General features: G+C 48.2%; 1 protein-coding gene across 3 annotated transcripts in view; it reads left to right on the top strand.

The window, feature by feature from the left end:
* PLXNB1 (plexin B1) overlaps nucleotides 1-25,423 on the top strand; it is a 74,100-nt gene that overhangs the window by 24,113 nt on the left and 24,564 nt on the right. For all 3 annotated transcript variants that reach the window (XM_043972619.1, XM_043972601.1, XM_043972610.1), the window contains exons 3-25: nucleotides 228-1,370; nucleotides 3,241-3,423; nucleotides 3,854-3,982; nucleotides 4,642-4,742; nucleotides 5,180-5,312; nucleotides 7,038-7,194; nucleotides 7,493-7,601; nucleotides 8,564-8,672; nucleotides 9,962-10,786; nucleotides 11,056-11,181; nucleotides 11,887-12,009; nucleotides 12,464-12,557; nucleotides 12,908-13,074; nucleotides 13,260-13,411; nucleotides 14,436-14,541; nucleotides 15,538-15,674; nucleotides 20,440-20,616; nucleotides 20,777-20,960; nucleotides 22,572-22,814; nucleotides 23,558-23,725; nucleotides 23,809-23,957; nucleotides 24,471-24,571; nucleotides 24,664-24,881. In XM_043972619.1, coding sequence (XP_043828554.1) covers nucleotides 234-1,370; nucleotides 3,241-3,423; nucleotides 3,854-3,982; nucleotides 4,642-4,742; nucleotides 5,180-5,312; nucleotides 7,038-7,194; nucleotides 7,493-7,601; nucleotides 8,564-8,672; nucleotides 9,962-10,786; nucleotides 11,056-11,181; nucleotides 11,887-12,009; nucleotides 12,464-12,557; nucleotides 12,908-13,074; nucleotides 13,260-13,411; nucleotides 14,436-14,541; nucleotides 15,538-15,674; nucleotides 20,440-20,616; nucleotides 20,777-20,960; nucleotides 22,572-22,814; nucleotides 23,558-23,725; nucleotides 23,809-23,957; nucleotides 24,471-24,571; nucleotides 24,664-24,881 — 5,028 coding nt within the window. In that variant the 5' untranslated portion in view covers nucleotides 228-233. The remainder of the gene's footprint in view (nucleotides 1-227; nucleotides 1,371-3,240; nucleotides 3,424-3,853; nucleotides 3,983-4,641; nucleotides 4,743-5,179; nucleotides 5,313-7,037; nucleotides 7,195-7,492; nucleotides 7,602-8,563; nucleotides 8,673-9,961; nucleotides 10,787-11,055; nucleotides 11,182-11,886; nucleotides 12,010-12,463; nucleotides 12,558-12,907; nucleotides 13,075-13,259; nucleotides 13,412-14,435; nucleotides 14,542-15,537; nucleotides 15,675-20,439; nucleotides 20,617-20,776; nucleotides 20,961-22,571; nucleotides 22,815-23,557; nucleotides 23,726-23,808; nucleotides 23,958-24,470; nucleotides 24,572-24,663; nucleotides 24,882-25,423) is intronic.

Raw genomic sequence — 25,423 nt, 5'->3', positions numbered from 1 at the left:
GGTGTGATCAATAAGAAAGACATGGGAAAGGATGGAATCAGGGCCCTTTTCCCTAGGCCTTTGCCTCCGTATCCAAACTAATTTGATTTCTCTCTCTCTCTCTCTCCCACTCCCCCCCCTCCTCTCTATCTCCCCCACTTCCTCCCTTCTTCCTCTCTCTCCCTCTCATCTTCTTCTTCATCTCCCCCTCTTCCTCTCTGTCCACCTTTCATATTTTTCCCCCTCAGGTGACCATGCTTATTCTTGGCTCAGCCCTTCTCCAGCTGCTCTGGGCTGTGTGTGCTCCCGCCTCTGCAATGCAACAGTCCACTCTTGCCTCCTTCTCTCCCAATAGCACTCGCCTCCAGCATCTGGTCAGGGATCCAGTCTCAGGGACCCTCTATTTGGGGGCTACCAACTTCTTGTTTCAACTGAGTTCAGAACTAACACTTGAGGCAACTGTGTCTACGGGGCCTGTGCTGGACAGCAGGGACTGTCTGCCCCCTGTGTTGCCTCTTGAGTGCCCGCAGGCCCAACCCACAGACAACCCCAACCAGCTGCTGTTGGTGAGCCCCGGTGGGCCTGGCGGGGATGAAGGAGCCTTAGTGGTGTGTGGGAGTGCACACCAGGGAGTATGTGAACAACGACGCCTGGACCATATTGGGCAACTCTTGCTTCGTCCCGACCGCCCGGGGGATACTCAGTATGTGGCGGCCAATGATCCAGCCATCAGCACAGTGGGGCTGGTGGGACAGGGTCCAGCTGGGGAGCCTCTCTTGTTTGTAGGCCGGGGGTATACCAGCCGGGGTGTGGGAGGCGGCATCCCTCCCATCACAACCCGTGCGCTACGTCCCCCTGACCCACAGGCTGCATTCTCCTATGAGGAGACAGCCAAGTTGGCTGTGGGCCGGCTGTCCGAGTACAGCCACCACTTTGTGACTGCCTTTGCCCATCGAACCAGCGTCTACTTCCTGTTCTTGCGGCGGGACCTGCAGGCCCAGTCCCGAGCCTTCCGCCCCTACTTGTCCCGTGTCTGCCTGAGCGATCAGCATTATTATTCCTATGTGGAGCTTCCGCTGTCTTGTGGAGGGCCACCCTATGGACTGGTGCAGGCAGCGGCTGTTGGTATTCCTGGGATGGGGTCCCATGGAGAAGGCGGAGAGGTGCTGTATGCTGCTTTTTCTTCAGTCAGCCCTTCCACTGTTGGCCGTGCCCCTGCTGCTGGAGTTTCTGGGGCCTCTGCACTCTGTGCTTTCTCATTAGATGAGGTTGACCAGTTGGCCAACCGAACGCGAGATGCTTGCTACACTAGGGATGGCCGAGCAGAGGATGGAACTGAGATTGCCTATATTGAATATGATGTCAACTCCAATTGTGCCCAGCTTCCTGTTGTAAGTAACCCCTTTCTCCCTCTTATGGGTGATCCTACTTCCCCATGCCATTTTTGTCTCTAAGACTCATCCCAGGTTTCCATTCCTTCCTAAATTGTTGGGAATTGAGGAAGAGTTTTAATAGAGTTATCAGAATGTATATGTTGGTTGCTTCCTGTGTGCCCAGTGCTGTGCTAGAAGTTCTGAAGATACAAAAGAAATGGTCTCTGCTCAGAAGAAACTGCCTAGCTGGAAATTAAATGCTGAGTTATATGGCACACATAATGTGTGCTGAAGTAATTCAGAGAAGGATGTTGTTCATATGAGCTGGAACAGTCAGAGAAAATGTCAGGGTAGAGGTGGAGCTTGAACTAGGACCTTGAAGAATGGGTTGTAGAGATAGAAAATGAGCGGGGACAATATTCCAGATTTCAGGAGTGAGGGGTGGGAATAACATGGACAAAAATGTACATGCAGAAACAAGCCTGGTGTATCTAATAGGGGGTGGTTGGAGTTAGGAAAACAACTGGACTGGTTGAAGAGGGTCTGTATTGGAGAGAGAAGTTAGAGGTTGGTAGGTCAGGTGGGACCACAGTATGGAAGACCCAGCATGTTGGACTGAAGAGTCTGAATTTGGTCCTGTAGGCACTGGGGGACCATCATAGGTTTTGGAATAGGAGAAAAAGCAAGAAAAATAACATGCACAGTCAAGCAAAACAAATTCTCTCCTTGGCCTTGTTTTTAAAAATGTCTCAATCTGCACTCTGAGTCCAGTACCTCTCTATCAGGAGGTGGGTGGCATGTCTCATCATGAGTCCTCTGGAATTGTAGGTATCATTAGGTCACATTCTTACTGGGGTGGTAGCCTTGAAAATGGAGAGGAAGAGATTTCTGACAGACATTTGGAGGAAGAATTGAGTGTACAAAGGGTTAAAGAAGAGAATAGTCAAAATTGCCTTTAGGTCTTCAAGATTGAGGGAATGGTGGTTAAACAAGTGAGTTAGGGAGATTTGGTTTGGTGAGGAAGGTAGAGTTCAGTTTTGGACATGCTTGAGTTTGAGGTGGTGGTGGCCTGTGAGTAGTTAGAAATAAGGGGCTAAAACTTCAGTGATAGTTTTTTTTTTGGGGGGGTACTGGAGATGTAGATTTGGAAGTTGTCAGCACAGAGGTGATTGTGAGAGCCCTGGGAGGGACCAAAGTAAGGCCAACTCAAATATGGTAGCTTGGGACCAGCTGCATAATGTTGTGGTAGGCTGGGGTGGGGTAGGGTGGGGATAGTGGTAGGCAACCCTGAGATTCTTGTTTTCTTCTCAAGTCCTGACATCTTTCCTCCCTTCTCCCTCCCACTTGGGAACTCTACTGAGGGTGGGAAAGGTGAGGATTTTTTTTTGGGGGGGGGCAGGGAGGTGGCAAGCTTTAGTTCCAGTGACCATATAGTCTAGATTTTCCAGGAAAGTCCCAACTTTAAGAAGAGAAAATACACCTTTTCATGAATCTTTGCAAAAGGGATATGTAAATATGTTTTGGTTTTACCATGTACCTTACTTTTTGGTTCAGAAAATATGCTTATGGGGGGCAGCTAGGTGGCACAGTGGATAAAGCACTGGCCTTGGATTCAGGAGGACCTGAGTTTAAATCTGGTCTCAAACACTTGACACTAGCTGTGCAACCTTGGGCAAATTGCTTAACCCCTATTGGCCCGCAAAAAATAAAATAAAATTAAGACAATATACTTATGTTATCCTATAGATACTTAGTACCCTCAAGAACTATACCTATTCCCAGGGATGTTTAGGGCTGTCTTGGGCCTGTGGAAGGAAGTACCTGGGAGTCCTGGGTTAGAGGGTGGTAGGATTTGTGACCCTACTCTGAATTTCTTCCTCCTGCTAAGGATACACTGGATGCCTACCCCTGTGGGTCAGACCACACACCCAGCCCAATGGCTAGCCGAGTTCCCTTAGAGGCCACACCCCTGGTGGAATGGGAAGATGTCCAGTTAACAGCTGTGGCAGTCAGTGTGGAAGATGGACATACCATTGCCTTCCTGGGAGATAGCCAAGGGCAGCTGCACAAGGTGAGGCCAGGGACTGGGGACACCCATGGGAGAGTAAGGGTGGGTCAGGACTGCAGGTTAAGAGGGATAGATTGTTGTGGGAAAGAAGAAAATCTTGGGTTTCCTTTTCCCTCTCCCTCCCTCTTTTTTTTCTTTTCTTGCCTTTAGTAATTTTCTGGGGAACCCATCCCTGGGATCAGAGCTGGTTGAGAAGTACATGGGCTCGGTCCCAGTATCAGAGCTCTGATCCCAGGGATGGGCCATATAACCTCTGATCTGAAGACCGAGACCTATGGTCTTTGATCTCTGGGCTTCATTCTTGGTAGTCTAAGATCCCTGAGCCCTGACCCCAAGGCTGGGCATTATGATCTCCAGTCTCTGGGTTTGGGGACATCCCTCAGTCCTTTCCTCTTCGCTGTCCTTACCTCATCCACTATCCCTGATTATCTAGGTTTACTTGGGCCCAGAAGGTGACCACCGTCCTTATTCGACTCAGCTCATCCAGAGCGACTCGGTGGTGAGCAGTGACCTGCTCTTTGACTGGGCCCTGGAACATCTGTATGTCATGACCCAGAGCACAGTGAGTGATGGGGCTGGGGCGGGGCCGGGGGAGGGGAAGAACCAGACCCTCTTTATGCAGGGAGTTGCTAAGGCGTGTTGGAAAGAGCGACTCAGTTGGTGTTAGGAGCCTTTGGCTGGAATCCAAACTCTGGGTCACTCTAGGCAAATCACTTGGCCACTCAGGCCTCCAAGTCCTTCAGCTGCAAAATGGGAATAATATTCCTCATTCAACCACTGTCACAGGGTGTGTGGTAAAGGAAGTACTTTGCAAACCTTAAAATGCTGTAGTGGTTTTCGTTATCACTTAGTTCATGATTCGAGTGACTCATGATGTGTGTGGGGGAGGAGGCCTAGGCCTGGCACAGCCTTGCTGTCTACAGAGCAGGCTTCTGGTGGGCAGCTTTTTTTTTTAAACCATAGAGTGCCATTGAAATGGGAATCATGATGCCCCAGAAGATGGTGAATTAGGATAATGTTTGAAATATGGGATGGATAGAATTTGGAACTCAAAACTTTAAGTAAAAATGTTAAAAAAAAATGGAAAAAAAGAAATAGGGGTTGGGGTGGGGTGGAGAGGAATTTGGGACCTTAGAAGTGAATTGCCTTGGGACCTTAGAAGTGAATTGTCTGGGCTTCTTTGTGGGTTTCCTTGTTGAGGTGACCACCTTGTTTTCCCAGGTAGTGAGGGTCCCAGTGGCCTCCTGCTCTCAGCATTTGGACTGTACGTCATGTCTGGCCCCCAAGGACCCCTACTGTGGGTGGTGTGTTCTTCTTGGACGGTCAGTCCCTTGACCCTGTGTATGGGTGGGTGGGGAAGAGGTGCCTCTCAGACACTCAAGGTCCCTGACCCTTAGAAGTTTCTCTGTGAACCCCAGGGATCCCTTTGATAATGCTCAGATGCCTTCCTATGTCCCCTGAAGATTACTTTGTTGATGCTAGAGACCCCCAATATGTGGGTTTGGGGGATATCCTCTGACAATCATGGCCCCATCTCCAGGAGCCCAAGGTAGAAATGTACTTTGGACAGCCAAGTCCTTGGCTGGGGTCAGCAGGAGGAGGTCCTTCCACCCCTCTTGACCTCTGGAACCTTCTAGAGATCTTTTGTGATCTTTATCCATTGCTAAAGGCACTTAGGGAGGGATTCCTTTCCTCTCTGTGACTCCTGTTGGCTGGTGGATGCTCTGTGATGCTCAAATGCTTCCTCTGTCTGGTCCAGGTGCACTCGTCGTGCTGAATGCTCCCGGGGCCAGGGCCCAGAGCCCTGGCTGTGGAGCTTCAGTCCTGAGCCCAAGTGTTTGCAAATCCAGGCTGTGAGTCCTGCTAATGTTAGCAGGGAGGAGAAGAGAAATGTAAGCCCCCAAAAGACAAGGGTGGGGTGGTCTCTGAGGGGTCCAGAAGCTGTATACAGGGGAGGGGCTCTGTGAAGAGTGGGGCCAAAGCATATATATGGGGAGGGGCTCTGTAGCCTGGGTCTCTTTGAAGAGCTCTGTGGAAGGGGGCTCCGTGAGGATTTCTGGGATAGTTTTCCTTTTTTTTTGTTGTTGTTGTTGTTTTTGTTGTTGTTTTTGGTGGGGGAGAGGCATATAGTAGAAGTATCTGCAGGGGATAATTGTGTGGGGAATTTATTTTTTTTTAAATTAATAAAGTATTTTATTTTTTTCCATTACATGTAAAGATAGTTCTCAACTTTTGTCCATACAAGCTTTACAATTTCAGATTTTTCTCCCTCCCTCCCCTCCCTCCCCTCCCTCCCCCCCTCCCCTAGACAGCAAGTAATATGATATAAGTTATATATATATATATATATATATACACATAATAACATTAATCGTATTTCTGCATTAGTCATGTTATAAGAGAAAAAATCAGAGCATTGATGAAAAACTTCAAAATAGAAAAAAACAACAGCATCAAAAACAAAAGAAATAGTATGGTTCATTCGGCATCTATACTCTGCAGTTTTTTTTTTTCCCTTGGATTTGGAGATCCTCTTCTATCACGAGTTCCCTGGAACTCTTCTGTGCCATTGCATTGGTGAGAAGAATATAGTCCATCACAGTAGGTCAACACTCAATGTTGATGATACTGTGTACAATGTTCTTCTGGTTCTGCTCATCTCACTCATCATCAGCTCACGCAAGACCCTCCAGGTTTCTCTGAACTCCTCCTGCTCATCGCTTCTTACAGCACAATAGTATTCCATTGTATTCATATACCACAACTTGTCCAGCCATTCCCCAATTGATGGGCAACCCCTCAACTTCCAATTCCTTGCCACCACGTAAAAAGCAGCTATATATATTTTTGTACATGTGGGTCCCTTTCCCCTTTCCGTGATTTCTTTGGGAAAAAGACCCAAAAGTGGTATTGCTGGGTCAAAGGGTATGCACAGCTTTATCGCCTTTTGGGCATAATTCCAAATTGCTCTCCAGAATGGTTGGATCAGTTCACAGCTCCACCAACAATGGATTAGTGTTCCAATTTTCTGTGTGGGGAATTTCATGAAGTATATGGATGGGTGAGGTGGTATTTTCCATGTGGGGTATATTGAGGGGTCCTTTATGGTAGGTATCTTGGGGAGCTCTGGGGGCATATTCTGGGGTAGGGAGCTCTATGGATGGGGTCTGTGGTGCTAATCCATTGTAAATGAAGGAGGGTCTGTGGGGAGCATTTATAGAGAACTCCACGGAGTTGCATAATTTTCTTGGGGGAGATGATGGAGACCTCTTTTTGGAAGTCTCTGTAAGGGATGTCTGAGAGGTCACTGATGAGGTAGGCAGATGGTCCATGGGGAGGTGTGGGGAGTGTCGGTGGCAGGGCTTTGTGAGGAGCTCTTTGTGGAATAGTTGTGGGAATTCCATGGAGGGCATCTGGTGGTCTTGTGAAGGATCCGGCTGCTTTTGTGACCCCTTCCTTCTGCATCTCCCCCTAGGTTTGGAGGAGGTAGAATATGTGTGGAGCTCTGAGTCTCTGGATAGGGGTGTGTGTGTGTGTGTGTGTTGTGTGTATGCAGGGCATGGTTCTGTCTCCTGTATGCATAGGCTGATGTGCTTGTCCTGCCCTTTGATTGGCAGATATTCCTATCAATCTCAGATTTGCCTGTTCTCGGACCAGATGAGTCATACTCATGTTATTTTGAAGAGTATGAGAGTCCAGCGGTTCGGACTGATGATGGCGTGATGTGTCCCTCCCCGGACCCCAGTCGGACCCCTGCCCTGCAAATGGGTGCTGGTCAGTGATGGAGGGGGGAAGTTGGGGCAGGAAAAAGCTAGGAGAGATTTCCCCTCTTGGGGTGTGTGTGTGTGTGTGTGTGTGTGTGTGTGTGTGTGAGAGAGAGAGAGAGAGAGAGAGTGAGTTGGGTGGAGGTAGCCCTGGAAGATGGGTGGGTTGATGGCTTGTTTTTCCTCTCTTTCCTCCCCTTCTTTCTCCCTTGTGTTGGGTCCTTGGTTCTGCATTGTAGTACAATATGTGAGTTTGTAGGAGTGTGAGTCCCAGGCTCTGACCAGAACTCTCTCCTAACCCCTTACAGACCATGTCTTAGTGCCTTTATTGCTGAAGTTTGGGGAAGTCATCATTGCGTCCACCGAGTTCTCCTTTTACGAGTGTGCTGCTGTGGCTATGCTTCACCTGTCTACACCGTGAGTCCCTGTGCCCTGACATCCAGGGTTCCTGACCCTGCCACCTCACCCCAGCCCTGACCCTGTGACATTTCTCTACTCTGGTCTTTCCCTCCCACACCCCCCATTATATTGCAAGCCTTTTGAGGTCAGGGAGTGTCCTTTGCCTCTTTCCATATCCCTAGTGCTTAGCACAATGCCTGGCACAGAATAGGCACTTAATAAATGTTTACTTGATTGATCAAAGAATAACCCTCCCACCCACCAATCCCTGACCTTGTCCTATCTTTCCATTTCCCACCATCCCTTACACATCCCTGGCCCTGATCTGTTCCTGTGTCCCTGACCATGACCCATCTTTTCCTATCCCTGATCTTGACCTATTTCCCCCATCCCTTCTCCTGACCAGAGATCTCCCCATCTCTGACCCCCCATACTCAGTTTCCAGTTGACTGATTTCCTTGACCTTGGTCCCTAATCATGACAGGCTGTTGGGTGCAGTAGAAAATTTACTGAGCTAGGAGTCAATTTTAGGTCCTTCTTCTGTCTGTGACTAACTGTATAACTGTATAACTTGAGACATATTGCTTCTCTCTGACTCCTCAGATCCTTGTCAGCAAAACAGGGATCATAATACCAATCCTCCTTCCCTGATCTGAAATATATGTTGGGGCAGCTGGGTGGCACAGTGGATAAAGCACCAGCCCTGGATTCAGGAGGACCTGAGTTCAAATCTGGCCTCAGACACTTGACACTTACTAGCTGTGTGACCTTGGGAAAGTCACTTAACCCTCATTGCCCCACCCCACCCCCCAAAAATCCTTCATGAAATATATGTAGAGTGCTTTGTGACAATATGTCTGGTACTGTCACCATTAGGATCTACCCCTGACCCGGCTTCCTACTAATCCTCCCAGTAACCCTATTATCATCCACCCTTTATGTGCGCCTCTCCTCTATCAGTATAATTTGCCTTGTCCTAGATGCCAGGCCTGTGTGCAGAGCACCTGGGGGTGCAGCTGGTGTGTCTGGCAGCATCTGTGTACCCACAAGACAGCTTGTGAAGGAGGGCCTATCGTGCACAGCCAAAGGGTGAGTGTGATACAGGAGGGATGAGCACAGAAGAGGGGTGTGTGTGTGTGTGTGTGTGTGTGTGTGTGTGTGTGTGTGTGTGTACAGGCATGTGTGCGTATGTGTGTGCATGTGTGTTTTTCAGGAATGGGGCAGGGGATTTCTCAAAGAGTGGATGTTTCTGGGAGGGAAGGTCTCCAGGGTTGGATGTGTGAGGGAGTGAATAGACCCTTGGTACTGACTCCCCAGGGTTAGGGAGAATAGCGTGTTTCAATAACTCTTCAGGCACTTTGCTAGCAATTATCCTCTCCACCCCATGTCATGCCTTCCACGCCCATGCCCATGGCCTCAGTCTCTTTTTTCTTTTTCTTTTTTGGCGGGGCAGTGAGGGTTAAGTGACTTGCCCAGGGTCACACAGCTAGTGTCAAGTGTCTGAGGCTGGATTTGAACTCAGGTCCTTATGAATCCAGGGCCGGTGCTTGGCCTCAGTCTCTATCATAAAGTTCCCCCAGCTCTTGTGCTCTGCATGTGTCGTGGATAAGAGGGTTGGGGGAAGAACACCCTGAATCCCTGTGTCTGTGCTTTGTACGCATGAGCGAGTGTTATCCTTCTGTATGTGACGCTGAAATCAATTCTGAGACTGTCCACAAGTCCATGTGACCAAGTGTGAGAGACATTTGGGTATTTCTAACTGTGGGTGAAACTTCCAATGATCTGTGGGTACTTGCATCTGAGACCACGTATGAGGTTTACCCATTTGTCCATGTGACTGTTTGCCTGTCATCTTATGGATGAGAATGTTTGTTGCTACCCGTGTGTGTGTGTGTGTGAGTGTGTGTGTGTGTGTGTGTGAGTGTGTGTGTGTGTGTGTGTGTGTGTGTGTGAGTGTGACTGTCTCTGTGTCAGTGCAGTTTCATGAGTGTTCAGGCTTGTGTGACAATATCTAGAACTGTGATTCTGTTCCTTACTGTGTTTTTGAGTGCTTTTCAATTGGGGTTATATGTGGGTTTGCCGATTTGATTTATGTCTGTGTGGATTCTGAAGTGGGTAGGTTGGACATGTCCACCAAGCCCTCTGATCCCCTTCCTTACGTGACACTTTCCTGGGGCCCCTCCCTCTGTCACAGATGTTCCCTGGGATTGTTTCCTCCCTTAGAGAATTAACTAGATTTTTTTGTGTGTTTCTCTTTTCTTTGGTCTCCTTATCTTTTCTCTGACACATAAACCTCCTCCTCTTGGCCTTCTTATTTCCCAATTGTGTCCACTGAGTGTGTCTCCCTTTCCCCTTCCTTCTCTGCCTCCAATCCCCAGCTGCCATCATCAGCCTCCTGGCCGCTCCTCTCTTCGGTGGCTCCCACAGGGGATGTTCACACTCTTATCCCTTCTGTGTCTCCCAAAGCCCCTGTAACTCCTGTTCCTCAACTTCCCCCGACAGAGCCTGGCACTCTCCTTGTGGAGTCCAGTTCTCCTTCCACAGATCCCATGCCTCCCCCAACAGAACAGGCACCCAGGACACTTCCCCCAGAGCCTGGGCCTCCCCCCACGGTCCCCATGCCCACCACCACGGCCCCTCCAACTCCAGAGGCCTTTGCCTTTATACCCAGCACGGTTGGGTCAGAGGTCACTCTGGGTCCAGCCCTGGAGACAGCTCCAACTGAGGAGCCCAGCCACCTCCCTAGTATCTCTGTGGATCCTGGGGCTATGGAGGGTCTAGGAGACACTGTCACCATAGTGGACGCCCCTGGAGCAGTGACCAAACTTGAGGACCTTTTGCCCCCTGCCCCTTCGCCCTCTCCCCTAGGAGGGCAGCCTTCTGACACAGCAGTTCTGACCTCTTCATCTTGGGACCTTGGTACCCTGGCCCTTTCCTCTTCTCCTCGCTGGGATCCTGCTCCCAGCCCTGGCCCCTCCACCACTTTCCCAGGGGTCCCAGGCTCTGAGGAGCATGCCCCTGACCTCGAAGAGGACGAACTGCCTGAGGCGGACGAGTGGACGGGGAGTGACGCATCGCCCTTCTCCACTTCCACCCTCCTCTCAGGTGACGGAGACTCATCGGAATTCGAGGGCCCCAACGCCCCCCACATCCTCCTCCCTGACCTCGACTACCAGTATGACTCCCCCGGGCTCTGGGAGCTGGTGAGGCTGAGAGCCAGGAGGGAGAAAGAGCAAGGTCTTTGGGGCAGCAAGAGAGGGAGGCAGGACAGGGGCTGGGGTAGGGGCAAAGGGAGAAGAGGCTGCCCTATACCTTCCCTCCTTGTTGTCATCTGGGCTCTGTGTGGGAGGAAGGGCAATGGCCTCCTACAGTGTCTGGGCTTTCTGTGGGAGGAGGGGAGAAAGGAGTGGGTGGGAAGGCAGGGAGAGAGGATGCAGCCCCACACCCTCCTTCTGTCTCTGGGTGTCTGCAGGAAGAAGCAGTGAACCAGGGTCCTGCTGCGTGCCCCTGTGTGGAGGCGATCGAGGGCTCTCCCTTGCTGCCTGTCCAGATAGAGCATGAACTGACCCTTCTAGGAAGGAACTTCCATTTGTACCAGGTGAGTCTGTGAGCCCATTCAGTGGTCCTTCTATTCCTGAAGCCAGGAGAGCCCTAGGAAATCCTTCTTCCTCATGTACTGGATCCATCAGGTGCTGGGCATTGGTTAGGACAGTTTGGCACCCTCTACACCTACTGTTTACAGACAGGCTCCTCCCCTTCTAGTTTTGGAGAGGCAGCCTCCACTTAGGGCCCTCACCCTTTGGTCTAAGCCTGTCTCCTGAGTATGTAAATGGTTTAACCACGTCGATGGAGCCCCAGAAATGTTCTTAAGATATCCCTGAGATCCCAGAGATGTTCCCGAGGCCCTAGAGACATCTGGAAGGTCTCAAAGGTGTTCTTGAGCCTCCAGAGATGTCCCTGAGATCGTAGACATGGCCAGTAGGTCAATTCTAGAAAAATCGCTGAGGCCTCAGAGACATAACCAAGGTCCCAGAGCTATCTTGATTGCCTTGGGGATCTTGACTACCTAATCCTAAAGAAGCTTCTACATTCCTAGAGTTGTCCCTAAAATTCTTATGATGCTCTCAAGGCTTTATAGACACCCCAGAGATATCCCCATGCTATCTTAAGATCCTAGACAGTATCAGAGAGGTCTTCAAACTTCTCTTAATTACTCAAGTAGTTCAGAAGATGTTTATTAAGCAGCCATGGGGTGAGTAACCTTCAGTAATCACATGTTCCAATTTTTCTTTTCCTTCCCCAGGATGGACTAGGGGACTATGAATGTGTGCTGGAGCTGGAGGGTCACACGGAGGTGACAGATGCCAGAGTGGAGTGTGATGGGGTCACAGGCACACTCTGTCGCATCATCTGCCAATTGCACCAGGTAGAGGAATTGGGGATCCCAAGGTGGGGTGTGTTTGTCCCCCAACCTCAGACAGTTGGTTATTCTAGCACATTAATCTCCACGAACAAGGGGGCCTCCACCTGAAGAGAGAGAGCCACTGCCCTCAGAGTCTTTTCTCCCCGCGCCGTGCTCCATCCTTCTTTAGGGTCTTTTGGCCATGGACAGCCTCCATGTCTGGAGGAGACCCAGCTTGTTGACCTTGGAGAGCCCTTCGGTCTGAGGGAGGACACGTTCTTTGACCTAAGAGAGCCTCCCAAGTCTGAGGAAGACATGAGGCCTTTGAGCTCGGGAATCAGAAAACATGGTTCCTGCTCTTTGAATATTTGGAAGCAAATACTCGTTGCTCTGATCCTCCTTTGGGTGTCTTCTGCCCCAAGCCGCCATCTTTCCTTTCCTGCCTTAACTCTTTCTCTCCCCCCTTGTCTCCCTTTAGCTTAGCTATGCAGCCCCACAGCCTGAGTTCCATGTGCCCGTGTTCTTGCGGAAGGCAGGAAGGCTTCGAGTGGACAGCGCTGAGGGGCTTCATGGTGAATACTCGGAGGGCAGGGGGTGGAGGGGGTATCACAGGAAGGAAGTAGAACAGTGATGTCCTAACAAAATAGAAATGATACCTAAGGATCCCTGTGGGCCACACGTTGATTTAGAAAACCACAAATTAGCACTGTCTTATGTTTTATTGCATTTTTGTTTATTTTGTTAAGTATTTCCTGATGATGTTTTGATCTGGTTCAAGGGGGCACTGGCCAGGTGTGTGTCTCACACCTCTAGAACAGGGGATACTCCAGTTTGAGAGGACGGGGAGGAAGACCTGGGGGTGGGCACGATGGTGAGGATGGGCGACATTAGACTTCTTGGCTAGAATTCTCTTCCCTCTTAGTGACGCTGTATGACTGCTCTGTGGGACGCCCAGACTGCAGTCTCTGCCGCACAGCCGACCCTCGCTATAGTTGCGTGTGGTGCGATGGCGACCATCCCCACTGTGCAGCCCGTGAGGCCTGTGCTGAGACTGAAGCAGCTATGTGCCCTGCTCCCCTCATCCACATGGTATGTGGGTAACTGGGTGCCCAGGGAAGAAAGAGCCTTGGGAGGGTTTGGAGGAGGGCAGATGGGGACCAGAGGGCAGATTGGTGACTGTTAATCTGTACCTCAGGAAAGTGGGGGGAAGGAAAGGTGGAGTCCAGGGTGTCTAGTGGGTGGGACTAGGCTGTGACTATGGTATAACTGGACAGGTGGAGCCACTGACTGGGCCTGTGGATGGGGGCACCCGCATTACCATCCGGGGATCCAACCTGGGCCAGAAGCACCAAGACATTGCAGAGACGGTCACTGTGGCTGGAGTTCCTTGTGCTGTGGACGCCCAGGAGTATGAGGTCTCAAGCAGGTATCCTTTTGGGGGGAATTGGGACAGGGAAGAGAGAGGGCACCAGTGGCTGTTGGTTAGCTTAAACACAGGGCAGAGGACCCCAAGGTCTGCTGCTGTGCCTTCAGGAGCTCATTCTGGGTTCCTTTCTGCGTGTTATAAGCCCTCTTGCTCTGGGGCCCCGCAGCCTGGTCCTCACTGGACCCTCCTCACCCCAGGGATGATGATGACCAGCCCTTGGTTCTATCCTCTGTGTTAGACCTGCCACCACTCTGCCTCAGTGTACCTGCCTGGTTGGTCCTGACCTCCCAGGCCATGCTACACTTTTGTTCCATCTTCACCTCGGCCTCTGCCCTGAACCCTAAAGTAGAAAGATACTTTCGGAAGTCCTGGTTTCAGGCCAACCCACATTGACCTTTATCCATTCACTAGAGATTTCTCAGAACCCTGACCTCAGAAGAATCTTTTCTTTCCTCTTTTATCTCAGCTCTCTGTGGCTTGAGTATAGGTCAATGCCCCTTGGTAAGTGAGCCCAGGTTCCTCTGCCATCTTAAGGGCTGTTCTGTTTGGTTTTCATTTTTGAACCCTCAGTGCCCAGCACTGGCCACTTGACATGGTAGGTACTTAATAAAGATAGAGCACCAGCACTGGACTTAGGAAGACTTGAGTTCAAATATGGCCTCAGCCAACTACTAGCTTTGAGACCCTGGGTGAGTCACTTACCCACTGTCTGCCTCAGAATGCTGTCTTTGACCATCCCATTCCATTGTAACACATAGTCTGCTCAGATCAGCATGTCAGCTGTGGTCATCCCCATAGTTATAATGAAAAATCTTTAAACCGTACATGGAAACATGAGACAAATAGTTCTCATAGGGGTCTTTCATGATGTTTTGCTTGTGGGTTAAGGGAAGGGGCTGTCCTGGGATGCTGTCAGCAAGGGTGAGAGCAAGGCTACATGGGTATTGGGATTAGAAGAAAGGAGGTTATGGTGGGGTGGGCGATGGCCTGAGGGACGACCGATTTGACTGCTTGTCTTCCACAGCATTGTGTGTGTCACTGGTGGCAGTGGGGAGGAGAAGGTGGGGCATGTGACTGTGGAAGTTCCTGGTGGAGGACATGGCATCTCTGAACACAAATTTGCCTATCAGGTAGACTGACCTTCTACCTGCTTCCCCAAACACTGAACTTCTACACTTCCCTTGCACCCTTCTCGTGAGCCCCTCGGGCCTCCCTCATAATCCCCTTACTCTGCTTGGGGCTTTTGCTTAACTTCTCCCCATCTTGTCTTCATCACTGTCTCTGACTCCCTTTGATTATGTGTGTCTGACTTCTTTGCTCTTCCCTTACCCCCTTGCCTGTCTCTGTTCTCTGTTTCTCTGTCTCTGTCTCTCTCCTGTCTCTCTTTGAGGTGGTTACAGTGGATAAGAGCACTGGATCTGGAGTTAGGAATGACCCAAGTTCAAATCCTGCCTCAGATGCTTACCAGCTGTGTAACCCTGGGCAAGTCCTTTAACCTCTAACTATTGAACCTCTCTTACCCTCAGTTTCCTCACCTGCAAGAGGGGAATAATAATGGCACCTATCTCACAGGTCCAAATGAGATAACATGTACTGTGCCTTGCAAACCTCAGAGCACTATTTAAATGCTATTATAAACTGTCACACTGTATTATTAATTACCATTATGTTATTATTTATTATATTAATGTGTTATTAATTATTAAGAAGCATATAAACTATTATTATGATCATTACCTATACTTCCTTCCCCTTGTCTCCCCATGTTTTTCTTCCTTTTTCCTCTTGTCCCTGTATTAATTGCTCTGTCTTTGTGTTTCTCCTTTTTCTCTTCTCTTTCTGGGTCAATGTATTTTTCTCTCTTGTTTTGTCCATCTCTTTATTTTTGCCATTTCTTCGGTTATGTTCAATGTCTTTTTATTTTTCTGTATCTCTTCCTTTCTTCTCCTGTTATGGGGTGTGTGTGTGTGTGTGTGTGTGTGCGTGTGTGTGTGAGTGTGTGTGATTTCTTCTCTCTCCTCCTATTAAGCCTGTCTATTTCTGTTTCTGTCTCTCCCTATTTGTGTGCGCCTCTTTCTCTTCCACATCTTTCTTCCCTCATATTCATCACTCTCTGTTTTCCTCAGGATCCCGAGGTGAAGTCTATCTTTCCTATTCGAGGTCCCAAGGCTGGGGGTACCTATCTGACCCTTCAGGGTTCTAAGCTGCTAACTGGACGATTGGAAGACATCCGAGTATTGGTCGGTGACCATCCCTGTCAACTGTAAGGGCTTTTTCGATACATTTAAAAAAAAATTTAAAAACCACACTCATTTCCTTCCTCACTTCCATCTCCCTAATTCTCCAGATTCTTTTTCCTTCTCTTTCTATACAAGCCCCTGGGCAGGGTGGAGGGGTGGGGTTCCTAATCTCAGAATTTCAGAGTCAGAAGGAATTTGGGAAGTCATATATTGTAACTTGCACCTGAATGGGAATCCTCTCTACAGACTTCCTGACAGGCTGTCACAGTCAGTAATACTTATGCTTAAAGACTTCAGGTGATGGTGGGGGGGCAGCTAGGTGGCGCAGTGGATAGAGCACTGCCCCTGGATTCAGGAGGACCTGAGTTCAAATCTGGCCTCAGACCTTTGACACTAGCTGTGTGACCCTGGGCAAGTCACTTAACCCCAATTGCCTCACCAAACAAAAAAAACCAAACCAACCCCCCCCCAAAAACCCAAAGACTTCACGTGATGGGAGAGCTCATCAGCATCGGAGGCAACTCATTTTGTCCTCTGGTTGGGAAGTTTTTCCTTATGTTGAACTGAAATGTGCCTTTCCTACTACTCCTACTTCTGTCCTCTGAGGATAATTAAGATAAGCCTGATCCTCCTACATTACAGCTCTTCAAATCCTTGAAGAGCACTATCATATTCTCTGTAAGTTTTTTCTTCTCCATGCTAAACTTCTCTGGTACCCAGGGTTGATGCCCGGATAGCATGGCCTCCAGATCCCTCACCATCCTCATCACCTTTCTCTGGATCTGCTCCTGTTTGTCAATGTCTGTCATGAACGATGGCACCCAGAACTGAACAAAATGCTCCAGATGTGGTCGAGTAGACGGCCTATCTCCTGTCTTGTTCTTGGCACTGCACCTTACGTTATGTAGCCTCAGTTATCCTGCATTGTACAATTAGCTTGCATTGAGTTTGCAATCGGCTAAAAATTCCTAGATCCTTTTCACATCTAGCCCTGACCCCATCCTCTATTTCCTTATATAAATATTTCTTCTTTGTGTACAATGCTACTCTAACCTGCTTATTTTCTCTGTTCCTTTTTTGGTAAAGTGTATTCTTCCATAGCCATATTTTAGTCATGACCCATTTCATTAAGTTTCTGGGATATCTAGAAGTTGAATTTACCTCCTTATACTTTAAGATTTTGAGTTTGCCATGTTCATTACAGTTTATTGCACACAATTTGTGCCTTTATAGATCTGAGGCTATGCCTTTATCATTTCCTTTTTTGGGAGTATTATTTTTTAAATGCATTTCTGGTGGTCTTCCTACTCTCCATCATATCTGACTTGGCAGATATACCTGGGTAGTTTTTTTGCCTTCCTCTACATTTTGAAAAATAAGTCTTTATTGATGGCTTTTGTTTTTTAACATTACCATAATTTCTGCTAGAATCATACCCTTCCCAGAGAGCTGTCTTATGTATTTTTAAAACTTTGGTTATATATTTTTGAAAATGAAGATCTTCTTTCTCTCCCTAATCCATCTCCCTATTGAGAGAGCAACCCCCCCCCAAAAACCCAAATCTCCTGCCACAAACATATACAGTTAAGCAAAACAAATTTACACATTACAAATAGTATTTTTCTTTTTCTTTCTTTTTTCTTTATTTTTTGTGGGGCAATGAGGGTTAAGTGACTTGCCCAGGGTCACACAGCTGGTGTCAAGTGTCTGAGGCTGGATTTGAACTCAGGTCTTCCTGAATCCAGGTATTCTCCATTATTGACCATATTCTTGATCCATAATCCCTGTATTTTAAGTTGCTGTCCCCATATCCACTAATTTCTTAGCCACCTGTTCACTTCTGAAATCTGCTTTTCTTTAGCCATTTCATTGGCAACAGCGATGGAAACCCCAATCTTGTTGCTAAGACCTTTACCTGCTTGCAGAAGACTTTCTAAGTCCTAGTGATGCTTCCTGGTTTCCTTCTGATTGGGTCACTTGTCTGCATGTGAATCACTAAGGAGTGGGAAGTGGTCCTCAGGTTTGATAAGCCTTAGGATGTGCTCTTGTCATATTCAGAATACAGACGCCCTGACAAGACAAGAGACCCCTTTGCTGTTTGTGTCAGGCTAATGTGGGGCCACCTCCGTCCTCAGCAGAGTCACCAGACACCATGACTTGTCTCTTCCTGACCCTTACTGGATACCTTCTCTATTTCAGGCACTCGTAGGGTCACATCATCATTCCTTGGAACACTGGAAGCTTCCTGCTCCTTCAAGGGTCTAGTTGGAGCCCTTTAGGAAGACATATGTCTATTGAACAGCTCTAAAGCTATCCTTGTCCCCTCTGTCATATTATTCTCTTTTTCTTCCTTCCTTCCTTCCTTCCTTCCTTCCTTTCTTTCTTGGTGGTGCAATGAGTGTTAAGTGACTTGCCCAGGGTCACACAGCTAGTTAGTGTCAAGTGTCTGAGGTCGGATTTGAACTCGGGTCCTCCTGAATCCAGGGCCGGTGCTTTATCCACTGTGCCACCTAGCTGCCCATATTCTTCTACTCTTAAGATTTCCTTTGTGTCTTTTTTTCCTTCCAAGCATTTATTCTTTGAGTGAACACTGCATTCCCTTCACTGGTTGGTTCTCTGGCTCCATTTCTAGCCCACTTTGCTCTGAAGCACCCTTGTTCACACCCTCTCCAAGGTTCATAAAATTGTCAAGTTCTGCTTGGACCAATCACGATGCACATTTGAAACAATACTTTTCTACTTAGTTTAGCCCTGCTTATTCACACTCCTTTGGCTTGAGTTATTCTGGCTTTATTTATTAGAAGCCAAAATAGCTCCCTATGAACTAGTCATTTCAAAATAACAGGCCGTTCTTCTGGGCCTAGATAAATTTAATTTCAGATATACACCAGTGACTTGGAAGAGGGCATAGATGACATGCTTAATAATATAAAGCTGGTAGGGATTGATTTTTGAGGGGCGGAGGAGAATATGATTGCTAGGCTCAGGTGAATGCTATAGACATAATATATCTGAATTTCAGCAAAACATTTCATTTTGGCCATGCTTTTTAAAAACTTAAATTGAATGTTTTTCAGTGAACAAAAGTTTACTTTCTCGGCCTTCCCCCTCATTGGGGGAAAAATAGAAAAACGAAACGTTGTAACAAAATATGAATCAAACAAAACAAATTCTTGCTTTGGTCATGTTTAAAAATATATGTCTCATTCTAAGTTCTGGATTTTGACCATTCTTTTGACATTGACTTTCCTGCTCTCCTTATGGTCAAGATGGAGAGGCTTGGACTAGCTGCTTGGGTGTTTTTGTGAGTTCAGAACTAGTTGAATAACTGGTTTAATTTAAAGAAGAAAAGACCTAAAGAGGACTTGATAGCTGCCTTCAGATATTTGAAGGGAAGGGCTTTTATGTGAAAGGGAGATTAGGTTTGTTTTTCTTGGCTCCAGAGGGAAGAATTAGGAGCAATGGGTGGGAGTTACTGAGAGGAAGATTTCAGTTCTATGTAAGGAAAACTTGCTGACGCTTGGAGCTGCCTCCTGGGGTCTTGAGTTCTCTGACAGTGAATGCCCTCAAGGGTGAGATGGTATGACTGCTTTGAGGGAATGCTGAAGACAGGATTTCTTGATTTGGGGGTTAATGGGAAGAAGAGAAGAACTCTTGAGTTCCCCCTAACCGTGAAATGCTATGATTGTATGAAGGGATCAGCAAAAGACTTGTTTACCAAATCCTGGATGACTAGAGTCTCCTTTGAAGCCTGAAAGACATAAATTTAGGACAAAGAAATAGACTTTCCATAGTGAAGAATACATTTATGTAATTTGTCATCTCAAGATGCAATCAAATCGGAAATATTTTTATTTTTGTTTGGACCTGTAATTTCAGTGAGTGTTAAGGAGTTTCTCTGAGGTCAGCTAGATGGCACAGTGGATACAGTCCTGAGCCTGGAGTGAGGAAAATTCATCTTCCTGAGTTCAAATCTAGCCTCAGATACTAGTTGTGTGACCCTGGGCTAGTCACTTAACCTCGTTTGCCTCAGTTTCCTCATCTGTAAAATGAGCTGGAGAAACAAATGGTAAACCACTCCAGCATATATGCCAAGAAAACCCCAACTGAGGTCACGAAGTGTGGGACACGACTGGAAATGGCTGAACAATAACAAAAAAAAGAAGCTTCTGGTATAGAAACTCCTACCAATGGAAATTTGACATTTATTACTAACTTCTAGATGTAGAGTTAGCTGGGGTTAAATAATTGTAGTAAATAGCTGTAGTTAAATAACTTGCCTGTGCTCACAAAACTAATACATAAGAGGCAGATATTGACTGTAAGACTGTTATCCTATTCACCTTTCTAACTTTGGAAACATAAGTAAGTCTTTAATAAGTTTGGCTAAGCCCCTGTATGACAGAACCATGCAAGGTTACTGAGGGAATCTTGAATATATGTGTCCTGAACCTGGATGATGGCCCCAGAGATCTCACCTGTGACCCAGCTGGGCACTCCCCCCTGGGATTTCCCATTAGACTTTATTGGCCATTGCATGGCCTCTTGTGTTCTTACTCTTTTTCTTTCTCCTTCCTACCCTTCTTTTTCACCCTCACTTTTCCTCCTTTCTCCTCTTCTTCTCCATCACTCCTGCACCCCCCTACTTCTGCCCCTGTTTCCTTGTGCCCTTCCCTTAGTTGGGCAGAATTATAGAATCTTTCTCCTTCAGACTCTGCCATGGGATCAGCCTCCCAATGTCTTCCTTCAACTTGACCCAGGTTCCCTTCCTTTTCCCTCAACCCCCAGCTCCTCAGAGGCCCAGATGGACCAGCTCCAGTGCCAGACGAGTCCGAGTGCTGTGTCTGTAGCGCTGCAGGTGGCCGTGTGGTTTGGAAGTGTGGAGAGGCAGTTGCAGCAGGGCCTCTTCCAGTACACACCAAACCCCAACATAACCTCTGCCGGCCCTGCCAAGAGCTTCGTCAGGTGCAGGGCTCTCAGCTGGGTGGTGGTGGTGGTGTGTGTGTGTGTGGGGGATGTCTGTGGGGGGAGAGGGGTGGGGAGTTGGTCTGGCTTGGTGTCCATGGGGCTGTGGCTCACATGGCTATGTTGCAGTGGGGCCGTGGCTCACATGGCTGTGTTGCAGTGGAGGGCGTGTGATCTGGGTCCATGGGCAGAATTTGGATGTGGTGCAGACGCCAAGAATCCGGGTCACAGTATCGACTAAGGAGCAAAATCAGCGTCAGCGACGGGGGCTGGGGCGAAGACGCCGGATTGTCCCAGAGACCGAGAGCGAGTGTTCCCAGGATACTCCATGCACCACACAGCATGTAGGTCATCTCTTGGCCACTTGGGTTCTCACTGTGTCCTCCGCAGTTGTATTGATGTGACCAAAGGTGTCTGTTATATCTCCCTGTCCCAGAACCTCATCCTAGCACAGTGCCTTGCATGACTTGTGGTCTCCCCTATGTGGTCTTGTCTCCAGCATCCCCAAGTACCTCTTTCTGTCCCTAGCTCCCCAGTACTGTGTACCCCCAGCCCCTCACTGTAACACTTTATTCTCTCCCCAGTCGCCAGTACCTCAGTCTGCCTCAATACATTTCCCAAGATTCATGTATTTTTTAAAATGAGTTTTTATTGATGTCTTTTGCTTTTTACCTCACCATAGTTTTCCCCAGCCTCACCCACCCAAAGAGCCACCTTTATAACAGTATTTTTTCAAAGACAAAAGAAGAAAAAGAGGATAAAATTAGCATTTAAAAAGTCTGAAAATGTGTGCAATGTGCAACACATGTGGACCTCCCACCTTTGCAAAAGGGTGGGTTGGGAGTGTCTTCTCATATCTCTTCTTTCAAGTCATGTTTGTTCTTTATAATTTTGCATCACTTGATTTTGTGTGTGTGTGTGTGTGTGTCCTTTCCATTTACATCATCATGGCCATTGTGTATATTGTTTTCTTGGTTCTGCTTCCTTCACTCTGCATCAGTTCACGTATGTCTTCTTATGCTTCTCTGTATGCATCACACATCATTTCTTATAGCACAGTAATATTCCATGACGTTCATGTACTTTTGTTTAGCCATTCCTCGGTCAATGGTCATCAACTTTATTTCCAATTCTTTGGTATCACAAAAAATGCTGATGTGCATATTTGGTGTCTATATGAACTTCTTTTTCATTGACCTAGAAGGATAAGCCCAGTAATGGAATCTGTAGGTCAAAGCGTATGGACATTTTAATCACTTTACTTGCATAATTCCAAATTGCTTTCAAAAATGCTTGTACCAATTCACATTTCTACTAGCAATGTACCTGTGTGCTATCTATCTTCCCACAATCCCTCCAACACTGACTATTGCCATTTTTTGTCTACTTTGCCGATTTGTGTGTGTGTGTGTGTGTGGGGTGAATCCTCAGGGTTGTTTTGATTTGCATTTCTCTTGTTATTAGTGATTTGGAGCATCCTTTCATGTTGTTTCCCCCACCCCACCCCCCTGCCCCCAATTCTGTTTGTCCATTTCCTTTGATTACTTATCCATTGAGGAATGGTATTCATACATGTTAAATGTTCACAATGAAGACTGTGTGAGGGAGGAAAGAATTTTGGTCTGTGTGTCTATCTTTTGATCCAGACAACCTCTTGATTTTGATCTATTAGGTTCTATCTTGATTTTCCTTTGTGCCAGGAGCTTCCTGGGATGGGGAGGGGGGGGGAGGGGGGCAGGGAGCGATAAGACTAAGAGAGGAGCCATGACTGCCTTCTTAGATGAGGAGCTTCCCAAGGGGAGGGACCACATCCTTATCTATATTCCCTCAGCACCTAGCCAGGGCCCCCACACATGGCAGGTAGTGAGTGTGTGGGCTTGGCTTGCTAGCTTGAAGGGGTAGATATAATCCTACTGTCTTCCTCTCCTCATTAGCCTCTTTTTCCTTCCTCTTAGTTTGAGGAACCATGCCAAATCAACTCCTCCCTCCTGCTTGTGTGCCGTACACCAGCCATACCCAGGCTTCCGGGCGGTACCTGGGTGCAGCTAGAGTTTGTCCTTGACAATCTGCTCTTTGACTTTGCCACCCTGCATCCCACACGCTTCTCCTATGAGGCCAACCCCATCCTGAGGCCCCTCAACGTGGAAGACCCCTCCTCACCATTCCGACACAAGCCTGGAAGTGTGCTCTCTGTGGAGGTATCTAGCCTCCCCTCACAACACCACGGCCTCTAGGGAGGTCATGGCAGAGACCCTGCTCCTCACTCTTCTTATCACCTGCTGGGTCTGTGATTCTTCTTTCCACTTGTCTCAGTGGAGGGAGTGCATTGGCCCTAGCCACGTGAGCCTATTGCCTCATCAGCTTTGCTGAGTTGTGGGAGACAGATGGACAAAGCAAAGGCTTGAGGCCAGTCATTGTGAGGGGGTTGTAGGAGCTGAAGGCGTCCAGGAGCATGGAGGGTTGAGACAAGGTTGTAAAGGGTTGTGGTGTGGTAGGGTGAGGGAGAATCATGGGGAAGGAAGAATAAAGGGGTAAGATGTAGAGGCTGAGAATGCAAAGAGGGGAGGGGACCTATGATGGGGTCTGGTAGTTTGAGGTGCCCATTGACCTATTCCAGGAGGGGGGAGGTGGAGCTGAGTGACTTCTTCTCCCTCTGTTGCATGGAGAAGGAGTCCCATTGTTCCAGTGTCCCAGGAGAAGGGTGGTCTGAGTGACTCACTTTCCCTCCATCCCAGGGTCAGGGGATCTGATGGGCCCATTGTCCTTGCATCCCAGTGAGAGGAGGGGATTATTTACTTGTTCTCTATCCCAGGGAGAGGGGAGGGTGCTGATTTTGACCCAGCATTCCTGTGTTTTAGGGGGAGGTGGGGCAGAGTGACCCCATATTGCTCTTATTTGGGGGGTCGGGGCAATCTTGAGTGACCCGTTGTCTCCATCCCAGGGGGAGAATCTGGATCTAGCGATCTCTAAGGAGGAGGTGGTTGCCATGATTGGCGATGGTCCATGTGTAGTGAAGACCCTGACGAGGAACCACTTGTATTGTGAGCCCCCAGCAGAGCAGCCCCCTGCTAGGCACCGGGAAGGGCTGAACTCCCTCCCTGAGTTCACAGTAAGTGGGGCATGAAAGGCTTTGAGACATGGGTGGGTGGAGTCAGCATCCATCTGGACTCAGTGATTCTGTTCCTGGTACAGGTACAAATGGGCAACCTGAACTTTACACTTGGCCGAGTTCAGTATGACATCGAGAGTCCCCTTGCCTTCCCTGTAGGAGCCCAGGTTGGACTAGGTGTGGGTGCCTCCCTCCTGGCACTTGGTGTTCTCATCATCGTCTTCATCTATAGGTGGGATACATATTAGAAAGGGGATAAGGCAAAGGGAAGGAGAGGGGGCTTAGGGGATCAGGGAGGGCTATAGTCTCTTCCACCCTCCAGTGACAAGTTACTCATGTTCTTTCTCTTTCCCTCTGAGTGGTCTTCTTCCCACCACACATTTCCTCCTTTTTCTACCCACTTTTTATTTGCCCACATGGTCTTTATGTTTATATTCTCTCTCTCTTTGTCTCTCTGTCTCTGTCTCTCCCCTCCTCCCTCCCTCCCTCCCTCTCTCTCTCTCTCTCTCTCTCTCTTTCTCTCTCTCTCTCTCTCTCTCTCTCACACACACACACACACATACATACACACACACACTTCCCTTCCCTCTTCTCCTTTTCCCTCTCCTCTTCCCCTTTCCCATTCTCTTCCTTCCCACCCCCACTCCTCCATTCTTTTTCTCAACTTCCTCCCCACCCCTTCTTCCTCTTTGCTTCTTCCTCCTCTCTTCTTTCTCTTTCTCCTTGCTTTTATCGGGATTCCTAGGAGGAAGAGCAAACAGGCCCTGAGGGACTATAAGAAAGTACAAATCCAGTTGGAGAATCTGGAAACCAGCGTCCGAGATCGTTGCAAGAAAGAGTTCACAGGTGCCTTTTCTTGCCTGTTCCACCTTTCTCCACTCAGCGTCTCTCTATCACCAGAGCCTTGGTGCAGAGTCGCGTATCTTTCTTCCCTGCAGACTTGATGACAGAGATGACAGATCTCACCAGTGACTTGGTGGGCAGTGGGATCCCATTTCTGGACTACAAGTCATATGCAGAACGGGTCTTCTTCCCTGGACACCGGGAGTCACCCCTCCACAGAGACTTGGGGGTACCCGAGAGTCGAAGGCCAACAGTAGAGCAGGGACTGGGGCAACTGTCCAATCTCCTCAACAGTAAACTCTTTCTGACCAAGGTACCTACCATTCTCTGGTTTCCCCTTCCCAAGTTGTCCTTTGGTTCCCTTCTTCTCTTCCCTCTCCTCTCCTTCTCTCTGCTCCATTTCCTCTTTCCTTTTGTACTCTCCTCCCTTCTAGTAAATGTAAATTCTACATTTGGGCTCTAAAAATGAACTGGACAGACAGAGGGTAAAGAACAGAGTAGGGCAAGACCACAAATAATTCATATGCATAAGACCTGGGGGTTATAGTGGATTGCAAACACAGTGTGAATCAACAGTCTGGCAAAAGAGTTAATGTGATTCTAGACTGGGTCAGTAAAAGTACAGGAGGAAAGAGTTGAGGCTTTAGTCCTCAGGTCGGGTCAGATTGCATCCAGAGTGCTGTATTTGGGTCTGGGTACCATGTAATAGGAATACCACTGGCAAGTTGGAGGATGTTCAGAAGAGACAAAGCAGGATGGGAGGATACTTAAGACCCATATCATTCCAGGATCACTTGAAGGAAACGGGAATGTTTAGCCAGGAGAAAGAATATCTGAGGGGCAGCTAGGTAGCAC

Source organism: Dromiciops gliroides, chromosome 1 (genome assembly GCF_019393635.1).
Source record: "Dromiciops gliroides isolate mDroGli1 chromosome 1, mDroGli1.pri, whole genome shotgun sequence".
Lineage (NCBI taxonomy): Eukaryota > Metazoa > Chordata > Mammalia > Microbiotheria > Microbiotheriidae > Dromiciops > Dromiciops gliroides.
Note: the sequence above shows the minus strand (reverse complement) of the source record. Positions and strands in the feature narration are given on the sequence as shown.